The following is a 23757-nucleotide window of genomic DNA, read 5'->3' as shown; positions in this document are numbered from 1 at the left end:
ATCACTAGCTCCATTATTTTTAGTTGCAATATGATACAATAGACACATTTGTAACAACGAGTTACGGCTTGTTGCAAGTAGTATCTATTTAGGAGGGTCATTGATCGATACTCAATATATTTGGAGCTACCCTAAGTACTTTAATTATATTGTTTGCTGGATTCAGTGTTTATTAGCAACAACGATTTTTTGGGAATTCAGTATACCTAATGTTATGATACTTTGACTACAAATAGCATATGTATTTGACCAGTAAACTTCCTCCATTCAGCTATCGAATTTGACATAACAATCCTTAGTAGTGGGTGACACACAGTAATTGCAACGCTGGATATTTGAATTAAAGGCATATACTACACTTCATTACGAATTTAAGGTTGACACCAAAACATCTGTGGTTCCTATATACTTAAAACCCAACAATTACCAGTTGTAATATCTGTAATAACAATTACAGCCGAATCTTCACTTATTTTGTGAATAAGTTATTAATATATTTATTTTTGTGCATGGACAGCTAACGAATGCACTGACATCCTAGCACATAAAATTATACAGCATTTTACTTATTCCTCACTGTGCAGGTTTGCTCCTAGGGAAGACTAACAAACTTATTAGACACATTTTCCTGCTGTCTATAGCCATTTGTACACTGCCAGGGATAAATTATAACACAATGCCATATTAGTGATATCCCTTGGCAGCAACAAATTACTTATTATTGGAGTGCTTTTTGATAGTAAACCATTATTACCTGAGTTTCAGCTAGTTTTAATTGTATGTGTGTGTGTTCATGAGTATGAGTCCAGTCGGACTTTTAATATTTTTTCTCCAATAAAGTTATCTTGTATAAATGAGTATGTTTGTGATATATAATCCACATATCTATCTATCTTCACTTGTCTGACCTTAATCATAAGTGGGCCTAAGTATTATATAATCCAGTAACCTGCAGTCTTTCCTCTTGTGTTGCAAGTCTCTTTGCATACATTTTTGTACATTTTCATGTATATTACTGCATAAGGTTCTGGAATTCAGGGACTACAAGTATTATTAAAGGTGATTTAGCCCTTGAATTTAAACTTAATAACCCATTATTTTTCCCTCACCATCCCCAGTTAAACGATATATAGAAATATCTAAATACTTAGAACATATTCTGCTATGTGCAGATGATTGGAAAGCATAATATTTACAGTAAATACAATGGGGCATATTTATCAATGTGTGAGCAGCCATGATACGAAGTAGCGTATCATGTCCGCCGCACATCGATAAATGCCGACAGCATAGGCTGTCATCATTTATCATTGCACCAGCAGTTCTTGTGAACTGCTGGTGCAATGCCCCCCCCCCTGCAGATTTGCGGCCAATCGGCCACTAGCACAAGGTGTCAATCAACCCGATCGTATTCGATCGGGTTGATTTCTGTCCCCCGCCTCAGAACAGGCAGACAAGTTAAGGAGCAGCGGTTTTTAGACCACTGCTTCATAACTTCTGTTTCCGGCAAGCCTTCAGGGGCATACAAACAAGGAGCATACAGAGCTTGATAGATATGCCCCATAGCTAAAACCTTTATTACATATGAATATTGCATAAATATCCAAAGGGCTCCAACACACTTTTATATATATATATATATATATATATATATATATATACATATGTATTTATGTGTTTATATGTGTATATATGTCTGTAAATACATATATAAACATATAAATACATAACTACATATGTACACATATAAACACATAAATACATATATACACATATAAATACATAACTACATATGTACACATATACAGGCATTCCCCACATTTACGTACACAATGGGACCAGAGCATGTATGTAAAACGGAAATGTACTTAAAGTGAGGCAATACTTTTTTTCACTTCTCAATGCATGTACTGCATTATAATAGTCATTTACAGGCATAACTGATATGAACAATAAATTTATAACTAAAATAAACACAATACTGTAAGGTTAGGGCAAAAGAAAATATTTATTGCAAAATAAACCCAATATTTTCTAAGCTTAGGATCAGCTTAGGGCAACAGAAGATATTTATTGCAAAATAAATACAATATTTTCTAAGCTTAGGATCAGCTTAGGGCAAAAGAAGATATTTATTGCAAAATAAACACAAAATTTTCTAAGCTTAGGGCAACAGAACATATTTTTGGCAAAATAAACACAATATTTTCTAAGCTTAGGATCAGCAATGAGCATTTATTCTAGTAAGGATGAAGTCATACTGGTATCTTCTGTTTCACAAGTCAACTCTTCAAAGGCGAGACGCTTTCTTGCTGGTGAATAGTAGCAATACGAGAAGGAGCAGGACTGGGTGGTAATGTCAGAGCTGGAAATGGACTGTCAGTTGATGTGGATGATCTGGGATCAAAATGACTGTCTGTCGATGATGATGATCTGCGTGCTGATGGACTTTTAGAAAAGTAAGTCTCTATGGAGGTTTGAAGTGTAGCTCTCTTCTTTTCTCCGTAGATTTCTTTGTAACAAACATAAGCCCCCAAAATGTTACCATTGACTGTGGAGCTTCTTTCAAAATCCCTATCATGCTTTTCAAAAAGAGTCATGGCGCTATCAAGATGATGGAAAGCTTCAAAGAGAATTTTTGAAGTTAAGCCTTCAGGCTGTTCGATAATCTCAACCCCATTTTGCACTTCTTCTTCTCTCTCCTCTTCAAGTTCTAGAAGATCTTCATTGCTGAGGGGCTCAGTATGGGACGCAAGCAGTTCAGCAACATCTTCTAGCTCTAGTTCCAGCTGCCTTGCCATGTCTACAATATTTTCAGTAACATTAGCTCCAGAATCATCAATGCCTTCGGAATCATCAGCTAACTGTGGGCATAATTTTTTCCAGATATTTTTTCATTGTGGTATCCTTTATGTCATTCCAAGCATCTCTTACTGTTTTAATGCAATCCAAGATGTTGCAGCTTTTCCAGAATTTGAATAGGACTTCTTGCCCTGCACCTTCTTCTTTGTCTATTGCCGCAATACACTTACTGAATGTTCTTTTAAAGTAGTTTAACTTGAAGGCGGCTCTGACACATTGATCTGGGCTGCAGTAATGAGGTGGTATTTGGTGGTAGGAATTCCACTATAATGTTAGGTATGAGCTCATCTAGCATTCGAGGGTGTCCAGGGGCATTATCAACAAGCAGCAAAATGTTGAAAGGGATATTATTGTCCTTGCAATAAGCTTTCCCCTCTGGAACAAAGCAGGTGTCAAACCAATCCTCAAAAGGGCTGCAGTTATCCATGCTTTTTTATTAGCACTCCAATGCACTGGAAGTCTAGTTTTAACTTACTTCTTCAAAGCTCTTGGATTTTGAAAATCGTAAATTAGCAAAGGCTTTAGCTTTAAGGTACCAGAAGCATTGCCACCTAACAGAAGGGTTATTCTATCTTTAGCTGGCTTGTAGCCTGGCATTGATTTTTCCTGTCTTGCAATGAAGGTTCTTGCAGGCATCTACTTCCAGAAAAGACCAGTCTCATCCACATTAAAAATGTGATCCATGGAGTGGCCTCCATCTTCATTTTTGCAAAATCACTTGGATAGCTTTCTGCAGCCTCTGCCTCTCCTTGTACTTTGATGTTATGTAAGTTAGACCTCTTCTTAAACCTATCAAACCATCCACGGCTTGCAACAAATTCAGCATCCTTTGCTGCTTCACCTTTCTTAGCCTTCAGGTCATTTAATAGGCTTAAGGCTTTACTTTGTATAATTGCCTGGTTTACAGGAACATGGCATGTTATCTGATTTCCTATCTAAAGTATTAAGAGTCTCTCCATGTCTGCAACAATGCTATTCCTTTTTCAAATTGTTGTGGTGTTAACAGGCGTAGCACTTTTAACTTCTGCAACAATATATTCTCCGTTCTTCATGACTGTGTTACCTGTGGTCCTAGTGAAGCCTAGCTTTCGGCCTATTTCAGCTTGAATTACACCTTCTTCATACAATCTAATAATTTTAAGCTTCAGATCCAAGGTAATAGATTTACGGCATTTCTTTTTATCTGACATTATTGCAAAGCAACAATCAGTCATCTCTAGGTAAAGGTACATTTGTACTGTTCAGTATTGTACTGTTCTGTGTGCCAAGCGTGATACAGTCAGTACTGTACATGTATATGTTCCCCAAAATTTGCATCAAACGATATGCCCCAGTCAATGTCTATGTACAGTGCAGTATTGTCCCAGGAATAAGACCAATTTGGGTGCTGGAATCTTCAATACGGTACTACTCTATATACTCACGATTCACTTTTTAACTGCAATGTCGTTAGTGTGCGGCTTCTAGACCGAGAGCAGAAACCCCATCTCTTCCTGGCGCACAGCAACCTCTCCTGGCATGTGGAAACCTCTTCCTGGCCTTGTAGAACCATAGAGACTAACTGTTCATGGGCGCCGTTTTTTGTCTGTTCTCGCGAGTGTCCGTAAAGAGAGGGTCCGTAACAGGTATGTATGTACTCACAAGTGTCCGTAAAGTGATGGTCCATAAAGCAGGGTATGCTTGTATAGATATATATATACATATATATATATATATATATATATATATAAATCAATACAAATATTTGCATAGAAAATTAGCACATCTAGGCAAGAATCCCCGCTTACTTTTCCCCCAAAAAACTCCATATACAATGTTACCAATGCACAAGAGAACTCTGTGTTCTGTGTTGCTACAGAAATCCTGTTAAAAGGATTGCTGTGTCAAAACAGTATTTGAAGCAAAAAAACTGAGAATTTGCATATCTAATTTGCATGCCTTACCCAGAATTCTCTTGTGCATTGGTAACATTGTATATGGAGTTTTTCTGGGGAAAAGTAAGAGGGGATTCTTGCCTAGATGTGCTAATTTTCTATGCAAATATTTGTATTGATTTAATTTTGAGACCCGGAGGATTTTAATCTCAGTTTTTTATCTCCTCCATAATTTTAATGAATGTTATATCTATATATATACACATACATTTACCAAGTAAAACAGACATTACCCAAGCGGCTTTTTTGCCTTCACCTGAGGGGTTTAAGGAAGGCACCCTGCTGATCCTCTGGCATACACCCCAAGTGAACCTTGGGGAAGGAGGTTTTAGAGATGTATTTGTATGTATCTCAATATTAAAGCCCAATGGCTGCCTTTTTTTCTATCACCTGAGATCTCATATCTTTGAGCCTTTATAACGTTTGTGTGAAATATTGTTTTTGAATAATTTGTATTAGATGGTGTCATTATGAGAGTAACTATACTTTGTATTGTAATTTTTATGTGTTTTGTGCAACTTTTTAGTTTCGTGAAACAGTTCACCAGAGCTCTGAAGTCGGGGTAATGGTTCGAGCATGAATCATGATTGTGCTTAGGTGATCACATTTACTTTCAACTCATAATACGAATAAGCCCTGCAATATACCCCTTATTGCTCAGGTGCAAATGTTTGCGCTCCACTCATAATCTAGCCCAGTGTAGGATATGTGCATATTTATTTCCAACAAAGGATAACAAGAGAATGATGCACATTTGAAAATAGAAGTGAATTTAAAAGTGGCTTAAAATGACACACTCTATCTGAATCATGCAAGTTTAATTTTCACGTTCCTATCCCTTTAATTCAACACTTTAAAAATAGCTACAGCAAAGCAAGATATGCCTATAACTACCCTGCATACTTATCATGTGTGATCATTTCCCCAGATATGCCTATAACTACCCTGCAAACTTCTCATTTGTGACCATTTCCCCAGATATGTCTATAACTACCCTGCATACTTATCGTGTGTGATCATTTCCCCAGATATGCCCATAACTACCCTGCATACTTATCATGTGTGATCATTTCCCCAGATATGCCTATAACTACCCTGCATACTTATCATGTGTGATCATTTCCCCAGATATGCCTATAACTACCCTGCATACTTATCATGTGTGATCATTTCCCCAGATATGCCTATAACTACCCTGCATACTTATCATGTGTGATCATTTCCCCAGATATGCCTATAACTACCCTGCATACTTATCATGTGTGATCATTTCCCCAGATATGCCCATAACTACCCTGCATACTTATCATGTGTGATCATTTCCCCAGATATGCCTATAACTACCCTGCATACTTATCATGTGTGATCATTTCCCCAGATATGCCTATAACTACCCAGCATACTTATCATGTGTGATCATTTCCCCAGATATGCCTATAACTACCCTGCATACTTATCATGTGTGATCATTTCCCCAGATATGCCTATAACTACCCTGCATACTTCTCATGTGTGATCATTTCCCCAGATATGTCTATAACTACCCTGCATACTTATCATGTGTGATCATTTCCCCAGATATGCCTATAACTACCCTGCATACTTATCATGTGTGATCATTTCCCCAGATATGCCTATAACTACCCTGCATACTTATCATGTGTGATCATTTCCCCAGATATGCCTATAACTACCCTGCATACTTCTCATGTGTGATCATTTCCCCAGATATGCCTATAACTACCCTGCATACTTATCGTGTGTGATCATTTCCCCAGATATGCCTATAACTACCCTGCATACTTATCATGTGTGATCATTTCCCCAGATATGCCTATAACTACCCTGCATACTTATCATGTGTGATCATTTCCCCAGATGTGCCTATAACTACCCTGCATACTTATCATGTGTGATCATTTCCCCAGATATGCCTATAACTACCCAGCATACTTATCATGTGTGATCATTTCCCCAGATGTGCCTATAACTACCCTGCATACTTATCATGTGTGATCATTTCCCCAGATATGCCTATAACTACCCTGCATACTTATCATGTGTGATCATTTCCCCAGATATGCCTATAACTACCCTGCATACTTATCATGTGTGATCATTTCCCCAGATGTGCCTATAACTACCCTGCATACTTATCATGTGTGATCATTTCCCCAGATATGCCTATAACTACCCTGCATACTTATCATGTGTGATCATTTCCCCAGATATGCCTATAACTACCCTGCATACTTATCGTGTGTGATCATTTCCCCAGATATGCCTATAACTACCCTGCATACTTATCGTGTGTGATCATTTCCCCAGATATGCCTATAACTACCCTGCATACTTATCATGTGTGATCATTTCCCCAGATATGCCTATAACTACCCTGCATACTTATCATGTGTGATCATTTCCCCAGATATGCCTATAACTACCCTGCATACTTATCATGTGTGATCATTTCCCCAGATATGCCTATAACTACCCTGCATACTTATCATGTGTGATCATTTCCCCAGATATGCCTATAACTACCCTGCATACTTATCATGTGTGATCATTTCCCCAGATATGCCTATAACTACCCTGCATACTTATCATGTGTGATCATTTCCCCAGATATGCCTATAACTACCCTGCATACTTATCATGTGTGATCATTTCCCCAGATATGTCTATAACTACCCTGCATACTTATCATGTGTGATCATTTCCCCAGATATGCCTATAACTACCCTGCATACTTATCATGTGTGATCATTTCCCCAGATATGTCTATAACTACCCTGCATACTTATCGTGTGTGATCATTTCCCCAGATATGCCTATAACTACCCTGCATACTTATCGTGTGTGATCATTTCCCCAGATATGCCTATAACTACCCTGCATACTTATCATGTGTGATCATTTCCCCAGATATGCCTATAACTACCCTGCATACTTATCGTGTGTGATCATTTCCCCAGATGTGCCTATAACTACCCTGCATACTTATCGTGTGTGATCATTTCCCCAGATATGCCTATAACTACCCTGCATACTTATCATGTGTGATCATTTCCCCAGATATGTCTATAACTACCCTGCATACTTATCATGTGTGATCATTTCCCCAGATATGCCTATAACTACCCTGCATACTTATCATGTGTGATCATTTCCCCAGATATGCCTATAACTACCCTGCATACTTATCATGTGTGATCATTTCCCCAGATATGTCTATAACTACCCTGCATACTTATCGTGTGTGATCATTTCCCCAGATATGCCTATAACTACCCTGCATACTTATCGTGTGTGATCATTTCCCCAGATATGCCTATAACTACCCTGCATACTTATCATGTGTGATCATTTCCCCAGATATGCCTATAACTACCCTGCATACTTATCATGTGTGATCATTTCCCCAGATATGCCTATAACTACCCTGCATACTTATCATGTGTGATCATTTCCCCAGATATGCCTATAACTACCCTGCATACTTATCATGTGTGATCATTTCCCCAGATATGCCTATAACTACCCTGCATACTTATCGTGTGTGATCATTTCCCCAGATGTGCCTATAACTACCCTGCATACTTATCGTGTGTGATCATTTCCCCAGATATGCCTATAACTACCCTGCATACTTCTCATGTGTGATCATTTCCCCAGATATGTCTATAACTACCCTGCATACTTATCATGTGTGATCATTTCCCCAGATATGCCTATAACTACCCTGCATACTTATCATGTGTGATCATTTCCCCAGATATGCCTATAACTACCCTGCATACTTATCATGTGTGATCATTTCCCCAGATATGTCTATAACTACCCTGCATACTTATCGTGTGTGATCATTTCCCCAGATATGCCTATAACTACCCTGCATACTTATCGTGTGTGATCATTTCCCCAGATATGCCTATAACTACCCTGCATACTTATCATGTGTGATCATTTCCCCAGATATGCCTATAACTACCCTGCATACTTATCATGTGTGATCATTTCCCCAGATATGCCTATAACTACCCTGCATACTTATCATGTGTGATCATTTCCCCAGATATGCCTATAACTACCCTGCATACTTATCATGTGTGATCATTTCCCCAGATATGCCTATAACTACCCAGCATACTTATCATGTGTGATCATTTCCCCAGATATGCCTATAACTACCCTGCATACTTATCATGTGTGATCATTTCCCCAGATATGCCTATAACTACCCTGCATACTTATCATGTGTGATCATTTCCCCAGATATGTCTATAACTACCCTGCATACTTATCATGTGTTATCATTTCCCCAGATATGCCTATAACTACCCTGCATACTTATCATGTGTGATCATTTCCCCAGATATGCCTATAACTACCCTGCATACTTATCATGTGTGATCATTTCCCCAGATATGTCTATAAGTACCCTGCATACTTATCATGTGTGATCATTTCCCCAGATATGCCTATAACTACCCTGCATACTTATCATGTGTGATCATTTCCCCAGATATGCCTATAACTACCCTGCATACTTATCGTGTGTGATCATTTCCCCAGATATGCCTATAACTACCCTGCATACTTATCATGTGTGATCATTTCCCCAGATATGCCTATAACTACCCTGCATACTTATCATGTGTGATCATTTCCCCAGATATGCCTATAACTACCCTGCATACTTATCATGTGTGATCATTTCCCCAGATATGCCTATAACTACCCTGCATACTTATCATGTGTGATCATTTCCCCAGATATGTCTATAACTACCCTGCATACTTATCATGTGTGATCATTTCCCCAGATATGCCTATAACTACCCTGCATACTTATCATGTGTGATCATTTCCCCAGATATGCCTATAACTACCCTGCATACTTCTCATGTGTGATCATTTCCCCAGATATGCCTATAACTACCCTGCATACTTCTCATGTGTGATCATTTCCCCAGATATGCCTATAACTACCCTGCATACTTATCATGTGTGATCATTTCCCCAGATATGCCTATAACTACCCTGCATACTTATCATGTGTGATCATTTCCCTAGATACGCCTATAACTACCCTGCATACTTATCATGTGTGATCATTTCCCTAGATACGCCTATAACTACCCTGCATACTTATCATGTGTGATCATTTCCCCAGATACGCCTATAACTACCCTGCATACTTATCATGTGTGATCATTTCCCCAGATACGCCTATAACTACCCTGCATACTTATCATGTGTGATCATTTCCCCAGATATGCCTATAACTACCCTGCATACTTCTCATGTGTGATCATTTCCCCAGATATGTCTATAACTACCCTGCATACTTATCATGTGTGATCATTTCCCCAGATATGCCTATAACTACCCTGCATACTTATCATGTGTGATCATTTCCCCAGATATGCCTATAACTACCCTGCATACTTATCATGTGTGATCATTTCCCCAGATATGCCTATAACTACCCTGCATACTTATCATGTGTGATCATTTCCCCAGATATGCCTATAACTACCCTGCATACTTATCATGTGTGATCATTTCCCCAGATATGCCTATAACTACCCTGCATACTTATCATGTGTGATTATTTCCCCAGATATGTCTATAACTACCCTGCATACTTATCATGTGTGATCATTTCCCCAGATATGCCTATAACTACCCTGCATACTTATCATGTGTGATCATTTCCCCAGATATGCCTATAACTACCCTGCATACTTATCATGTGTGATCATTTCCCCAGATATGCCTATAACTACCCTGCATACTTATCATGTGTGATCATTTCCCCAGATATGCCTATAACTACCCTGCATACTTATCATGTGTGATCATTTCCCCAGATATGCCTATAACTACCCTGCATACTTATCATGTGTGATCATTTCCCCAGATATGCCTATAACTACCCTGCATACTTATCATGTGTGATCATTTCCCCAGATATGCCTATAACTACCCTGCATACTTATCATGTGTGATCATTTCCCCAGATATGCCTATAACTACCCTGCATACTTATCATGTGTGATCATTTCCCCAGATATGTCTATAACTACCCTGCATACTTATCATGTGTGATCATTTCCCCAGATATGCCTATAACTACCCTGCATACTTATCATGTGTGATCATTTCCCCAGATATGCCTATAACTACCCTGCATACTTCTCATGTGTGATCATTTCCCCAGATATGCCTATAACTACCCTGCATACTTCTCATGTGTGATCATTTCCCCAGATATGCCTATAACTACCCTGCATACTTATCATGTGTGATCATTTCCCCAGATATGCCTATAACTACCCTGCATACTTATCATGTGTGATCATTTCCCTAGATACGCCTATAACTACCCTGCATACTTATCATGTGTGATCATTTCCCTAGATACGCCTATAACTACCCTGCATACTTATCATGTGTGATCATTTCCCCAGATACGCCTATAACTACCCTGCATACTTATCATGTGTGATCATTTCCCCAGATACGCCTATAACTACCCTGCATACTTATCATGTGTGATCATTTCCCCAGATATGCCTATAACTACCCTGCATACTTCTCATGTGTGATCATTTCCCCAGATATGTCTATAACTACCCTGCATACTTATCATGTGTGATCATTTCCCCAGATATGCCTATAACTACCCTGCATACTTATCATGTGTGATCATTTCCCCAGATATGACTATAACTACCCTGCATACTTATCATGTGTGATCATTTCCCCAGATATGCCTATAACTACCCTGCATACTTATCATGTGTGATCATTTCCCCAGATATGCCTATAACTACCCTGCATACTTATCATGTGTGATCATTTCCCCAGATATGCCTATAACTACCCTGCATACTTATCATGTGTGATTATTTCCCCAGATATGTCTATAACTACCCTGCATACTTATCATGTGTGATCATTTCCCCAGATATGCCTATAACTACCCTGCATACTTATCATGTGTGATCATTTCCCCAGATATGCCTATAACTACCCTGCATACTTATCATGTGTGATCATTTCCCCAGATATGCCTATAACTACCCTGCATACTTATCATGTGTGATCATTTCCCCAGATATGCCTATAACTACCCTGCATACTTATCATGTGTGATCATTTCCCCAGATATGCCTATAACTACCCTGCATACTTATCATGTGTGATCATTTCCCCAGATATGCCTATAACTACCCTGCATACTTATCATGTGTGATCATTTCCCCAGATATGCCTATAACTACCCCGCATACTTCTCATGTGTGATTAATTCCCTCAGATATGTCTATAACTAACCTGCATACTTATCATGTGTGATCATTTCCCCAGATATGCCTATAACTACCCTGCATACTTATCATGTGTGATCATTTCCCCTGATATGCCTATAACTACCCTGCATACTTATCATGTGTGATCATTTCCCCAGATATGCCTATAACTACCCTGCATACTTATCATGTGTGATCATTTCCCCAGATATGTCTATAACTACCCTGCATACTTATCATGTGTGATCATTTCCCCAGATATGCCTATAACTACCCTGCATACTTCTCATTTGTGATAATTTCCCCCTTCATTCAAGTTTAACAGAAATAAGAGTTGAACTCACTGTTACAACTCACAACATCTATGAACTTGAAATGTGTTGGTATTTCAACTGCAATATTGGACCTATAAAATAATATAAAAAACATGTTAATAAATATTTCATAGTTTGCAATAAAATAAACATTTTCTTGGAAGAACATTCCTGAAATTATGGGGTATCACAATCCATCATTTGATAATTATTAGAAATTTAATTGTTAATGATGAGCCCTTTAAGATGGAAATAACTATCAGCCATATAACTTGTCTTTGGCAGCACTTTTTTTTATTATTCTTTTAGTAAAAAAGAAAAGCCCTATACTTAAAGGGACAGTCTACTTGAAATTTGTTATTGTTTAAAAAGATAGATAATCCCTTCATTATGCAACCCCCAGTTTTTCATAACCAACACTTTTTTATTGATTCACTTTTTACCTCTGTAATTACCTTGTATCTAATCCTCTGCAAACTGCCCCCCTATTTCAGTTCTTTTGATAGACTTGCGTTTTAGTCAATCAGTGCTCACTCCTAGGTAACTTTACGTGCATGAGCTCAACGTTATCTTTATGAAACACATGAACTAATGCCCAGTAGTGGTCAAAATGCATTTAGATTAGAGGCAGTCTTCAAGGTCTAAGAAATTAGCATATGAACTGTTGAAAATAATAAGCAATATTCATAACTGTTTTTTCTGCAGTGCTTTGTGAGGTCTGAATGGGTTAATTTCTACGCGGGCATTGTTAGTCAAGAGAGGCCAGTTTTGCTTAAGGGGCAATGTTTTATGGTAGCTAGTGTATGTCTGTTTATTTTTCTCCTAAATCTAATCCCTTCCTATCCTAGTATCGGAGCACTCAAGTCCCTTGTTGTCCTGGTAGGCCAGATATATGTAAGTATATGAACTATGTATACCATAAATTAGTAAGCTTGTAGAATGATATGGTTTTTACACAGCTCTCTTTGTTAGCATAAGAGCAGACATTAGTTCATCCCTGACCTTTGCCCTTTTTTGATATACGGTCAGACAGTTAAACCAGCTACTTTGAGGAATAGAACTTAGTGAATGGAATTGTGTCTAAAATTTATTTTTTACTTATGTTATAACCATATTTGGTAAAAACCCTTGCATTTTAGCTAGCCAATCATAAACTGTATTAGCCTAGATATGGAGTCCAGGAATGCCCTGCCTCCTGTGTATAAATGCCTGGGAAGGGGACTGACCCCCCAGAGAAAAACTTTGTATTCATTCTCTCCTCACTGCAGTGTGATTTTTTAATAAACAAACCCTCTTTAACCTGCTGGTGACTATTAGTTTAACATTGCTCAGAAACAGGCTGTAAATAGAATATCTGTGATGTTGATTTTAGAGACTATGACATACAACTAACATCAATGCTTAAGTCTTTCCATATCCAGGTACTTGCTGCACAGTTACAGAATGATAATCGTGTAGTGCATGCCATCTCACCTGGTGATCTTATAATGGTTGAAAGTTTTCCCAGAAAAATATCTATAGAGCCAAAGTAGAAGGGGCCTGTCTGTGTATTATTTATCACAAATACAGCCACTGAAGTCACAGAAGTTAAATCATGGATCTCACTACAAATTGGTGCCACCACAGACTGATCCTATCACTTTCAAGGAAATCCATAAAGACTGAGCCTTTGGGAAGTATCATTCTCTGATAGTGCTTGATTATTTCCTGAATGTTTAAAGCTAATGAATAGAGAAGTCCAGAATAGTTCGCCGGTGAATAGTTCCTGGCGAACATAGCTTGTTCGCGTTCGCCGCGGCGGGCGAAAATATGCGATGTTCGGTCTGCCCCCTATTCGTCATCATTGAGTAAACTTTGACCCTGTACCTCACAGTCAGCAGACACATTCCAGCCAATCAGCAGCAGACCCTCCCTCCCAGACCCTCCCACCTCCTGGACAGCATCCATTTTAGATTCATTCGGAAGCTGCATTCATAGTGAGAGGAGGGACAGTGTAGCTGCTGCTGATTTAATAGGGAAATCAATAGCTAGGCTAGTGTATTCAGTGTCCACTACAGTCCTGAAGGACTCATCTGATCTCTGCTGTAAGGACAGCACCCCAAAAATCAGTCTGCTTTTTTTTTTTTTCCTGTGTAATCTAATTGCAGTTGCCTGCCTGCCAGCGTGTGTGTCAGGCTCACAGCGTATACTGTGCCCACTTGCCCAGTGCCACCACTCATATCTGGTGTAACAGTTGTGTACATTTAAAAAAAAAAAAACACTTTTTTGACTGTGAAATAATAGCAGTCAGTTTCCTTCACACGTATGCATTTCAGGGCCTGCCAGGGCACAGTGTCACACCAGTGCAACTCATATCTGGTGTAACAGTAGTGTACATTAAAAAAAACTAGAAATTTGACTGTGAAATAATAGCAGTCAGTTTCCTTCACGCGTGTGCGTTTCAGGGCCTGCCAGGGCACAGTGTCACACCAGTGCAACTCATATCTGGTGTAACAGTAGTGTACATTAATAAAAAACTAGAAATTTGACTGTGAAATAATAGCAGTCAGTTTCCTTCACACGTGTGCGTTTCAGGGCCTGCCAGGGCACAGTGTCACACCAGTGCAACTCATATCTGGTGTAACAGTAGTGTACATTAAAAAAAACTAGAAATTTGACTGTGAAATAATAGCAGTCAGTTTCCTTCAGGCGTGTGCATTTCAGGGCCTGCCAGGGCACAGTGTCACACCAGTGCAACTCATATCTGGTGTAACAGTAGTGTACATTTAAAAAAAAAATTTTTTTTGACTGTAATAGATTGAATAGCAGTTAGTTTTCTGCAAGTGTGTGTGTCAGGCCTACAGCGTCTACTCTGCCAACTTCTGCCAGTGCACAGTGCCACTCATATCTGTTGTCACTGTAGCTTGCACGCATAGTACCACTAATCGAAAAAAAAATGACAGGCAGAGGCAGGCCACCCCGCAGGGGCCGTTGTGGACGTGGTGCTGTGATTCCCTTTGGCCCTAGAATAATGCCCAGTGTTCAGAGGCCACGTACCCTGAACTCGACAAGTTCTGAGGACATAGTTGACTGGCTAACACAGGACACCCAATCTTCTACAGCTTCCGCTCGGAACCTTGACGCACTATCTTCCTCTAGCTTAGCTTCGGGCACCTCTCAAGTTACCACTCGCCCGCCTGCCGCCATCACCAACACTAGCACCACAGCCGCTTCACTTGATCTGTCAGAGGAGTTATTTACACATCAGTTGGAAGAAATGAGTGATGCGCAACCATTATTGCCAGAGGATGTAGATAACAGGGATATGTCTCAGTCAGGCAGCATTACACACATGGACGTACGGTGTGATGATGATGATGTTGTACCCGCTACTGCTTCCTTTGCTGAGTTGTCAGATACAAGTGAAGTGGTTGATGATGACGATGCGTCCGTGGATGTCACGTGGGTCCTCGCTAGAAGAGAAGAAGAACAGGGGGAAAGTTCAGATGGGGAGACAGAGAGGAGGAGGAGACGAGTTGGAAGCCGGGGGAGGTCATCGCAAGGAGCTAGTGGCACAGTCAGACAGCATGCATCAGCACCCGGGGTCAGCCAGACAGCACGCCAATCAACGCATGCTGTTGCCACCACCAGAATGCCGTCATTGCAGAGCTCAGCAGTGTGGCATTATTTTGTGTGTCTGCCTCTGAAAACAGCGATGCCATTTGCAACCTATGCCAAAAGAACCTGAGTCATGGGAAGTCCAACACCCACCTAGGTACAACTGCTTTGCGAAGCCACATGATCGTACATCACAAACGCCTATGGGATCAACACATGAGTAAAAGCAGCACACAAACTCAAAGCCGCCATCCTCCTCCTGGTCCAGCATCTTCAGCCACGTCAACCACTGCTGTCCTCCTTGCCCCCTCTCAACCATCCGCCACTCCGTCTCTCGCTTTGAGCAGTTCCTGCTCATCTGCCCACAGTCAGGTGTCTGTCAAGGACATGTTTGAGTGTAAGAAGCCAATGTCACAAAGTCACCCCCTTGCCCGGCATCTGACAGCTGGCTTGTTTGAACTCTTAGCCCGCCAGCTTTTACCATAGAAGCTGGTGGAGTTTGAGGCGTTCCAAAAATTTGTAGCTATTGGGACACCGCAGTGGAAGGTACCCGGCCGAAATTTCTTTGCACAAAAGGCAATCCCCAACCTGTACTCGATTGTGCAAAAGGAAGTAATGGCATGTCTGGCACACAGTGTTGTGGCAAGGGTCCATCTGACCACTGATACCTGGTCTGCAAAGCATGGTCAGGGTATCACCTACACTGCACATTGGGTAAACCTGCTAACGGCTGCCAAGCATGGAATGCGTGGCTCTGCAGAGGAGTTGGTGACATCGCCACAACTTGCAGGTAGGCCTGCTGCCACCTCCTCTACTCCTCCTACTCCATCCTCTTCCATAACCTCCTCGGCTGAGTCCTCTTCTGCTGTTGCGTCTTGCTCCACATCAATGGCACCCCCCCAGCTCCCCAGGTACTATTCCACATCCCGGATACGGCAGTGTCACGCCGTCTTGGGGTTAACTTGCCTGAAAGCAGAGAGTCACACAGGACCAGCACTCCTGTCCGCCCTGAACGCATAGGTGGATCAGTGGCTGACTCCGCACCAACTGGAGATCGGCAAAGGGGTTTGTGACAACGGAAGAAATTTGTTGGCGGCATTGAATTTGGGCAAGTTGACACATGTGCCGTGCACGGCACATGTGTGTAATCTGATCGTACAACGCTTTGTGCATAAGTACCAAGGCTTACAGGATGTCCTGAAGAAGGCCTGGAAGGTGTGTGGCCATTTCAGGCATTCCTACACGGTCATGGCGCACTTTTCAGATATCCAGTGGTGAAACAATATGCCAGTGAGGCGCTTGATTTGCGACAGCCCGACACGTTGGAATTCAACACTCCTAATGTTCGACCACCTAATCCAACAAGAAAAAGCCGTTAACGACTATTTGTATGACCGAGGTGCTAGGACAGCCTCTGCGGAGCTGGGAATCTTTTTGCCACATTACTGGACGCTCATGCGCAATGCCTGTAGGCTCATGCGTCCTTTTGAGGAGGTGACAATCCTAGTCAGTCGCACCGAAGGCACCATCAGCGACATCATACCATTTGTTTTCTTCCTGGAGCGTGCCCTGCGAAGAGTGCTGGATCAGGCCGTAGATGAGCGTGAAGAGGAAGAGGAAGAGTTGTGGTCACCATCACCATCAGAAACAGCCTTATCAGCATTGCTTGCTGGACCTGCGGCAACCCTGGAAGAGGATTGTGAGGAAGAGGAGTCAGAGGAGGGATGTGGCTTTGAGGAGGAGGAGGAGGAGGAGGAGGAGGAAGACCAACCACAATAGGCATCCCAGGGTGCTCGTTGTCACCTATCTGGTACCCGTGGTGTTGTACGTGGCTGGGGGGAAGAACATACCTTCAGTGAGATCACTGAGGACGAGGAATGTGACATGAGGACTAAGCCACAATGCACATGAAGAGGTAAGCTATACTAAAGGACTTAGACACAATGCACATGTAAAGGTAAGCTATACTGGAGGACTTAGGCACAAAGCACATGAAGATGTAAGCTATACTGGAGGACTTAGCCACAATGCACATGAAGAGGTAAGCTATACTGGATGACTTAGGCACAAAACACATGAAGAGGTAAGCTATACTAGGGGATCTGGCCAAAGTGCACATGAAGAGGTAAGCTATACTAGGGGATCTGACCACAATGCACATGAAGAGGTAAGATATACTGCAGGACTTAGCCACAATGCACATGCAGAGGTAAGCTATACTGGAGGACATAGCCCCAATGCACATGAAGAGGAAAGCTATACTGGAGGACTTAGCCACAATGTACATGAAGAGGTAAGCTATATTGGAGGATTTAGCCACAACGCACATGAAGAGGTAAGCTATACTGAAGGACTTAGTCACAATGCAAATGAAGAGGTACACTATACTGGAGGATTAGCCACAATGCACATGCATAGGTAAGCTATACTACAGTATTTAGCCACAATGCACATGAAGAGGTAAGCTATACTGGAGGACTTTGTCACAATGCACATGAAAAGGTAAGCTATACTGAAGGACTTAGCCACAATGCACATGAAAAGGTAAGCTATACTGGAGGACTAAGACACAATGCACATGAAGAGGTAAGCTATACTAAAGGACTTAGACACAATGCACATGTAAAGGTAAGCTATACTGGAGGACTTAGGCACAAAGCACATGAAAAGGTAAGCTATACTAGAGGACTTAGCCACAATGCACATGAAGAGGTAAGCTATACTGGAGGACTTAGCCACAATGCACATGAAAAGGTAAGCTACACTGGAGGCCTTAGCCACAATGCACATGAAGAGGTAAGCTACACTGGAGGAGTTAGCCACAATGCACATGAAGAGGTAAGCTACACTACAGAATTTAGCCACAGTGCACATGAAGAGGTAAGCTATACTGGAGGAATTAGTCACAATGCACATGAAGAGGTAAGCTATACTGGAGGACTTAGCCACAATGCACATGTAAAGGTAAGCTATACTGGAGGACTTAGGCACAAAGCACATGAAGATGTAAGCTATACTGGAGGACTTAGCCACAATGCACATGAAGAGGTAAGCTATACTGGATGACTTAGGCCCAAAACACATGAAGAGGTAAGCTATACTAGGGGATCTGGCCAAAGTGCACATGAAGAGGTAAGCTATACTAGGGGATCTGACCACAATGCACATGAAGAGGTAAGATATACTGCAGGACTTAGCCACAATGCACATGCAGAGGTAAGCTATACTGGAGGACATAGCCCCAATGCACATGAAGAGGAAAGCTATACTGGAGGACTTAGCCACAATGTACATGAAGAGGTAAGCTATATTGGAGGATTTAGCCACAACGCACATGAAGTGGTAAGCTATACTGAAGGACTTAGTCACAATGCAAATGAAGAGGTACGCTATACTGGAGGATTAGCCACAATGCACATGCATAGGTAAGCTATACTACAGTATTTAGCCACAATGCACATGAAGAGGTAAGCTATACTGGAGGACTTTGTCACAATGCACATGAAAAGGTAAGCTATACTGAAGGACTTAGCCACAATGCACATGAAAAGGTAAGCTATACTGGAGGACTAAGCCACAATGCACATGAAGAGGTAAGCTATACTAAAGGACTTAGACACAATGCACATGTAAAGGTAAGCTATACTGGAGGACTTAGGCACAAAGCACATGAAAAGGTAAGCTATACTAGAGGACTTAGCCACAATGCACATGAAGAGGTAAGCTATACTGGAGGACTTAGCCACAATGCACATGAAAAGGTAAGCTACACTGGAGGCCTTAGCCACAATGCACATGAAGAGGTAAGCTACACTGGAGGAGTTAGCCACAATTCACATGAAGAGGTAAGCTACACTACAGAATTTAGCCACAGTGCACATGAAGAGGTAAGCTATACTGGAGGAATTAGTCACAATGCACATGAAGAGGTAAGCTATACTGGAGGACTTAGCCACAATGCACATGAAGAGGTAAGCTATACTACAGATTTTAGCCACAATGCACATGAAGAGGTAAGCTATACTGGAGGACTTAGCCACAATGCACATGAAAAGGTAAGCTATATTGGAGGACTTAGCCACAATGTACATGAAGAGGTAAGCTATACTGGAGGACTTAGCCACAATGCACATGAAGAGGTAAGCTATACTGGAGGACTTAGACACAATGCACATGAAAAGGTAAGCTACACTGGAGGCCTTAGCCACAATGCACATGAAGAGGTAAGCTACACTGGAGGAGTTAGCCACAATGCACATGAAGAGGTAAGCTATACTACAGTATTTAGCCACAGTGCACATGAAGAGGTAAGCTATACTGGAGCACTTAGTCACAATGCACATGAAGAGGTAAGCTATACTGGAGGACTTAGCCATAATGCACATGAAGAGGTAAGCTATACTACAAATTTTAGCCACAATGCACATGAAGAGGTAAGCTATACTGGAGGACTTAGCCACAATGCACATGAAGAGGTAAGCTATACTGGAGGACTTAGAAACAATGCACATGAAAAGGTAAGCTATACTGGAGGACTAAGTCACAATGCACATGAAGAGGTAAGCTATACTGAAGGACATAGCCACAATGCACATGAAGAGGTAAGCTATACTGGAGGACTTAGTCACAATGCACATGAAGAGGTAAGCTATACTGCAGGACATAGCCCCAATGCATATGAAGAGGTAAGCTATACTGGAGGATTTAGGCACAAAGCACATGAAGAGGCAAGCTATACTGGAGGTCTTAGCCATAATCCACATGAAGAGGTAAGCTATACTGGAGAACTTAGCCACAATGCACATGAAGAGGTAAGCTATACTGGAGGACTTAGCCCCAATGCACATGAAGAGGTAAGCTATACTGGAGGACTTAGCCACGATGCAAATGAAGAGGTAAGCTATACTACAGTATTTAGCCAAAATGCACATGTAGAGGTAAGCTATACTGGAGAACTTAATCACAATGCACATGAAAAGGTAAGCTATACTGAAGGACTTAGCCACAATGCACATGAAGAGGTAAGCTATACTGGATGACTTAGGCACAAAACACATGAAGAGGTAAGCTATACTAGGGGATCTGGCCAAAGTGCACATGAAGAGGTAAGCTATACTAGGGGATCTGACCACAATGCACATGAAGAGGTAAGATATACTGCAGGACTTAGCCACAATGCACATGCAGAGGTAAGCTATACTGGAGGACATAGCCCCAATGCACATGAATAGGAAAGCTATACTGGAGGACTTAGCCACAATGCACATGAAGAGGTAAGCTATATTGGAGGATTTAGCCACAACGCACATGAAGAGGTAAGCTATACTGAAGGACTTAGTCACAATGCAAATGAAGAGGTATGCTATACTGGAGGACTTAGCCACAATGCACATGCATAGGTAAGCTATACTACAGTATTTAGCTACAATGCACATGAAGAGGTAAGCTATACTGGAGGACTTTGTCACAATGCACATGAAAAGGTAAGCTATACTGAAGGACTTAGCCACAATGCACATGAAAAGGTAATCTATACTGGAGGACTAATCCACAATGCACATGAAGAGGTAAGCTATACTAAAGGACTTAGACACAATGCACATGTAAAGGTAAGGTATACTGGAGGACTTAGGCACAAAGCACATGAAAAGTTAAGCTATACTAGAGGACATAGCCACAATGCACATGAAGAGGTAAGCTATACTGGAGGACTTAGCCACAATGCATATTAAAAGGTAAGCTACACTGGAGGCCTTAGCCACAATGCACATGAAGAGGTAAGCTACACTGAAGGAGTTAGCCACAATGCACATGAAGAGGTAAGCTATACTACAGTATTTAGCCACAGTGCACATGAAGAGGTAATCTATACTGGAGGAATTAGTCACAATGCACATGAAGAGGTAAGCTATACTGGAGGACTTAGCCACAATGCACATGAAGAGGTAAGCTATACTACAGATTTTAGCCACAATGCACATGAAGAGGTAAGCTATACTGGAGGACTTAGTCAAAATGCAAATGAAAAAGTAAGCTATACTAAAGGACTTAGCCACAATGCACATGAAAAGGTAAGCTATATTGGAGGACTTAGCCACAATGTACATGAAGAGGTAAGCTATACTGGAGGACTTAGCCACAATGCACATGAAAAGGTAAGCTATACTGGAGGACTTAGACACAATGCACATGAAAAGGTAAGCTACACTGGAGGCCTTAGCCACAATGCACATGAAGAGGTAAGCTACACTGGAGGAGTTAGCCACAATGCACATGAAGAGGTAAGCTAAACTACAGTATTTAGCCACAGTGCACATGAAGAGGTAAGCTATACTGGAGGACTTAGCCACAATGCATATTAAAAGGTAAGCTACACTGGAGGCCTTAGCCACAATGCACATGAAGAGGTAAGCTACACTGAAGGAGTTAGCCACAATGCACATGAAGAGGTAAGCTATACTACAGTATTTAGCCACAGCGCACATGAAGAGGTAATCTATACTGGAGGAATTAGTCACAATGCACATGAAGAGGTAAGCTATACTGGAGGACTTAGCCACAATGCACATGAAGAGGTAAGCTATACTACAGATTTTAGCCACAATGCACATGAAGAGGTAAGCTATACTGGAGGACTTAGTCAAAATGCAAATGAAAAAGTAAGCTATACTAAAGGACTTAGCCACAATGCACATGAAAAGGTAAGCTATATTGGAGGACTTAGCCACAATGTACATGAAGAGGTAAGCTATACTGGAGGACTTAGCCACAATGCACATGAAAAGGTAAGCTATACTGGAGGACTTAGACACAATGCACATGAAAAGGTAAGCTACACTGGAGGCCTTAGCCACAATGCACATGAAGAGGTAAGCTACACTGGAGGAGTTAGCCACAATGCACATAAAGAGGTAAGCTAAACTACAGTATTTAGCCACAGTGCACATGAAGAGGTAAGCTATACTGGAGGACTTAGTCACAATGCACATGAAGAGGTAAGCTATACTGGAGGACCTAGCCACAATGCACATGAAGAGGTAAGCTATACTACAGATTTTAGGAACAATGCACATGAAGAGGTAAGCTATACTACAGATTTTAGCCACAATGCACATGAAGAGGTAAGCTATACTGGTGTGATGATGATGATGTTGTACCCGCTACTGCTTCCTTTGCTGAGTTGTCAGATACAAGTGAAGTGGTTGATGATGACGATGCGTCCGTGGATGTCACGTGGGTCCTCGCTAGAAGAGAAGAAGAACAGGGGGAAAGTTCAGATGGGGAGACAGAGAGGAGGAGGAGACGAGTTGGAAGCCGGGGGAGGTCATCGCAAGGAGCTAGTGGCACAGTCAGACAGCATGCATCAGCACCCGGGGTCAGCCAGACAGCACGCCAATCAACGCATGCTGTTGCCACCACCAGAATGCCGTCATTGCAGAGCTCAGCAGTGTGGCATTTTTTTGTGTGTCTGCCTCTGAAAACAGCGATGCCATTTGCAACCTATGCCAAAAGAACCTGAGTCATGGGAAGTCCAACACCCACCTAGGTACAACTGCTTTGCGAAGCCACATGATCGTACATCACCAACGCCTATGGGATCAACACATGAGTAAAAGCAGCACACAAACTCAAAGCCGCCATCCTCCTCCTGGTCCAGCATCTTCAGCCACGTCAACCACTGCTGTCCTCCTTGCCCCCTCTCAACCATCCGCCACTCCGTCTCTCGCTT

The 23757-nt window shown here is 41.4% G+C and overlaps 1 protein-coding gene across 1 annotated transcript in view; it reads right to left on the bottom strand.

The window, feature by feature from the left end:
- The window catches only part of LOC128639036 (NXPE family member 4-like), an 80054-nt gene that overhangs the window by 15883 nt on the left and 40414 nt on the right, over positions 1-23757 (bottom strand). Inside the window, exons 4-5 of the mRNA XM_053691178.1 lie at positions 12475-12523; positions 2288-2864 (exon numbers count right to left, since the gene is read on the bottom strand). Coding sequence (XP_053547153.1) covers positions 2288-2864; positions 12475-12523 — 626 coding nt within the window. The remainder of the gene's footprint in view (positions 1-2287; positions 2865-12474; positions 12524-23757) is intronic.

The sequence above is a fragment of the Bombina bombina genome, chromosome 8 (assembly GCF_027579735.1).
Source record: "Bombina bombina isolate aBomBom1 chromosome 8, aBomBom1.pri, whole genome shotgun sequence".
NCBI classification, from domain to species: domain Eukaryota; kingdom Metazoa; phylum Chordata; class Amphibia; order Anura; family Bombinatoridae; genus Bombina; species Bombina bombina.
This window is presented reverse-complemented; position numbering and strand designations above follow the sequence as displayed.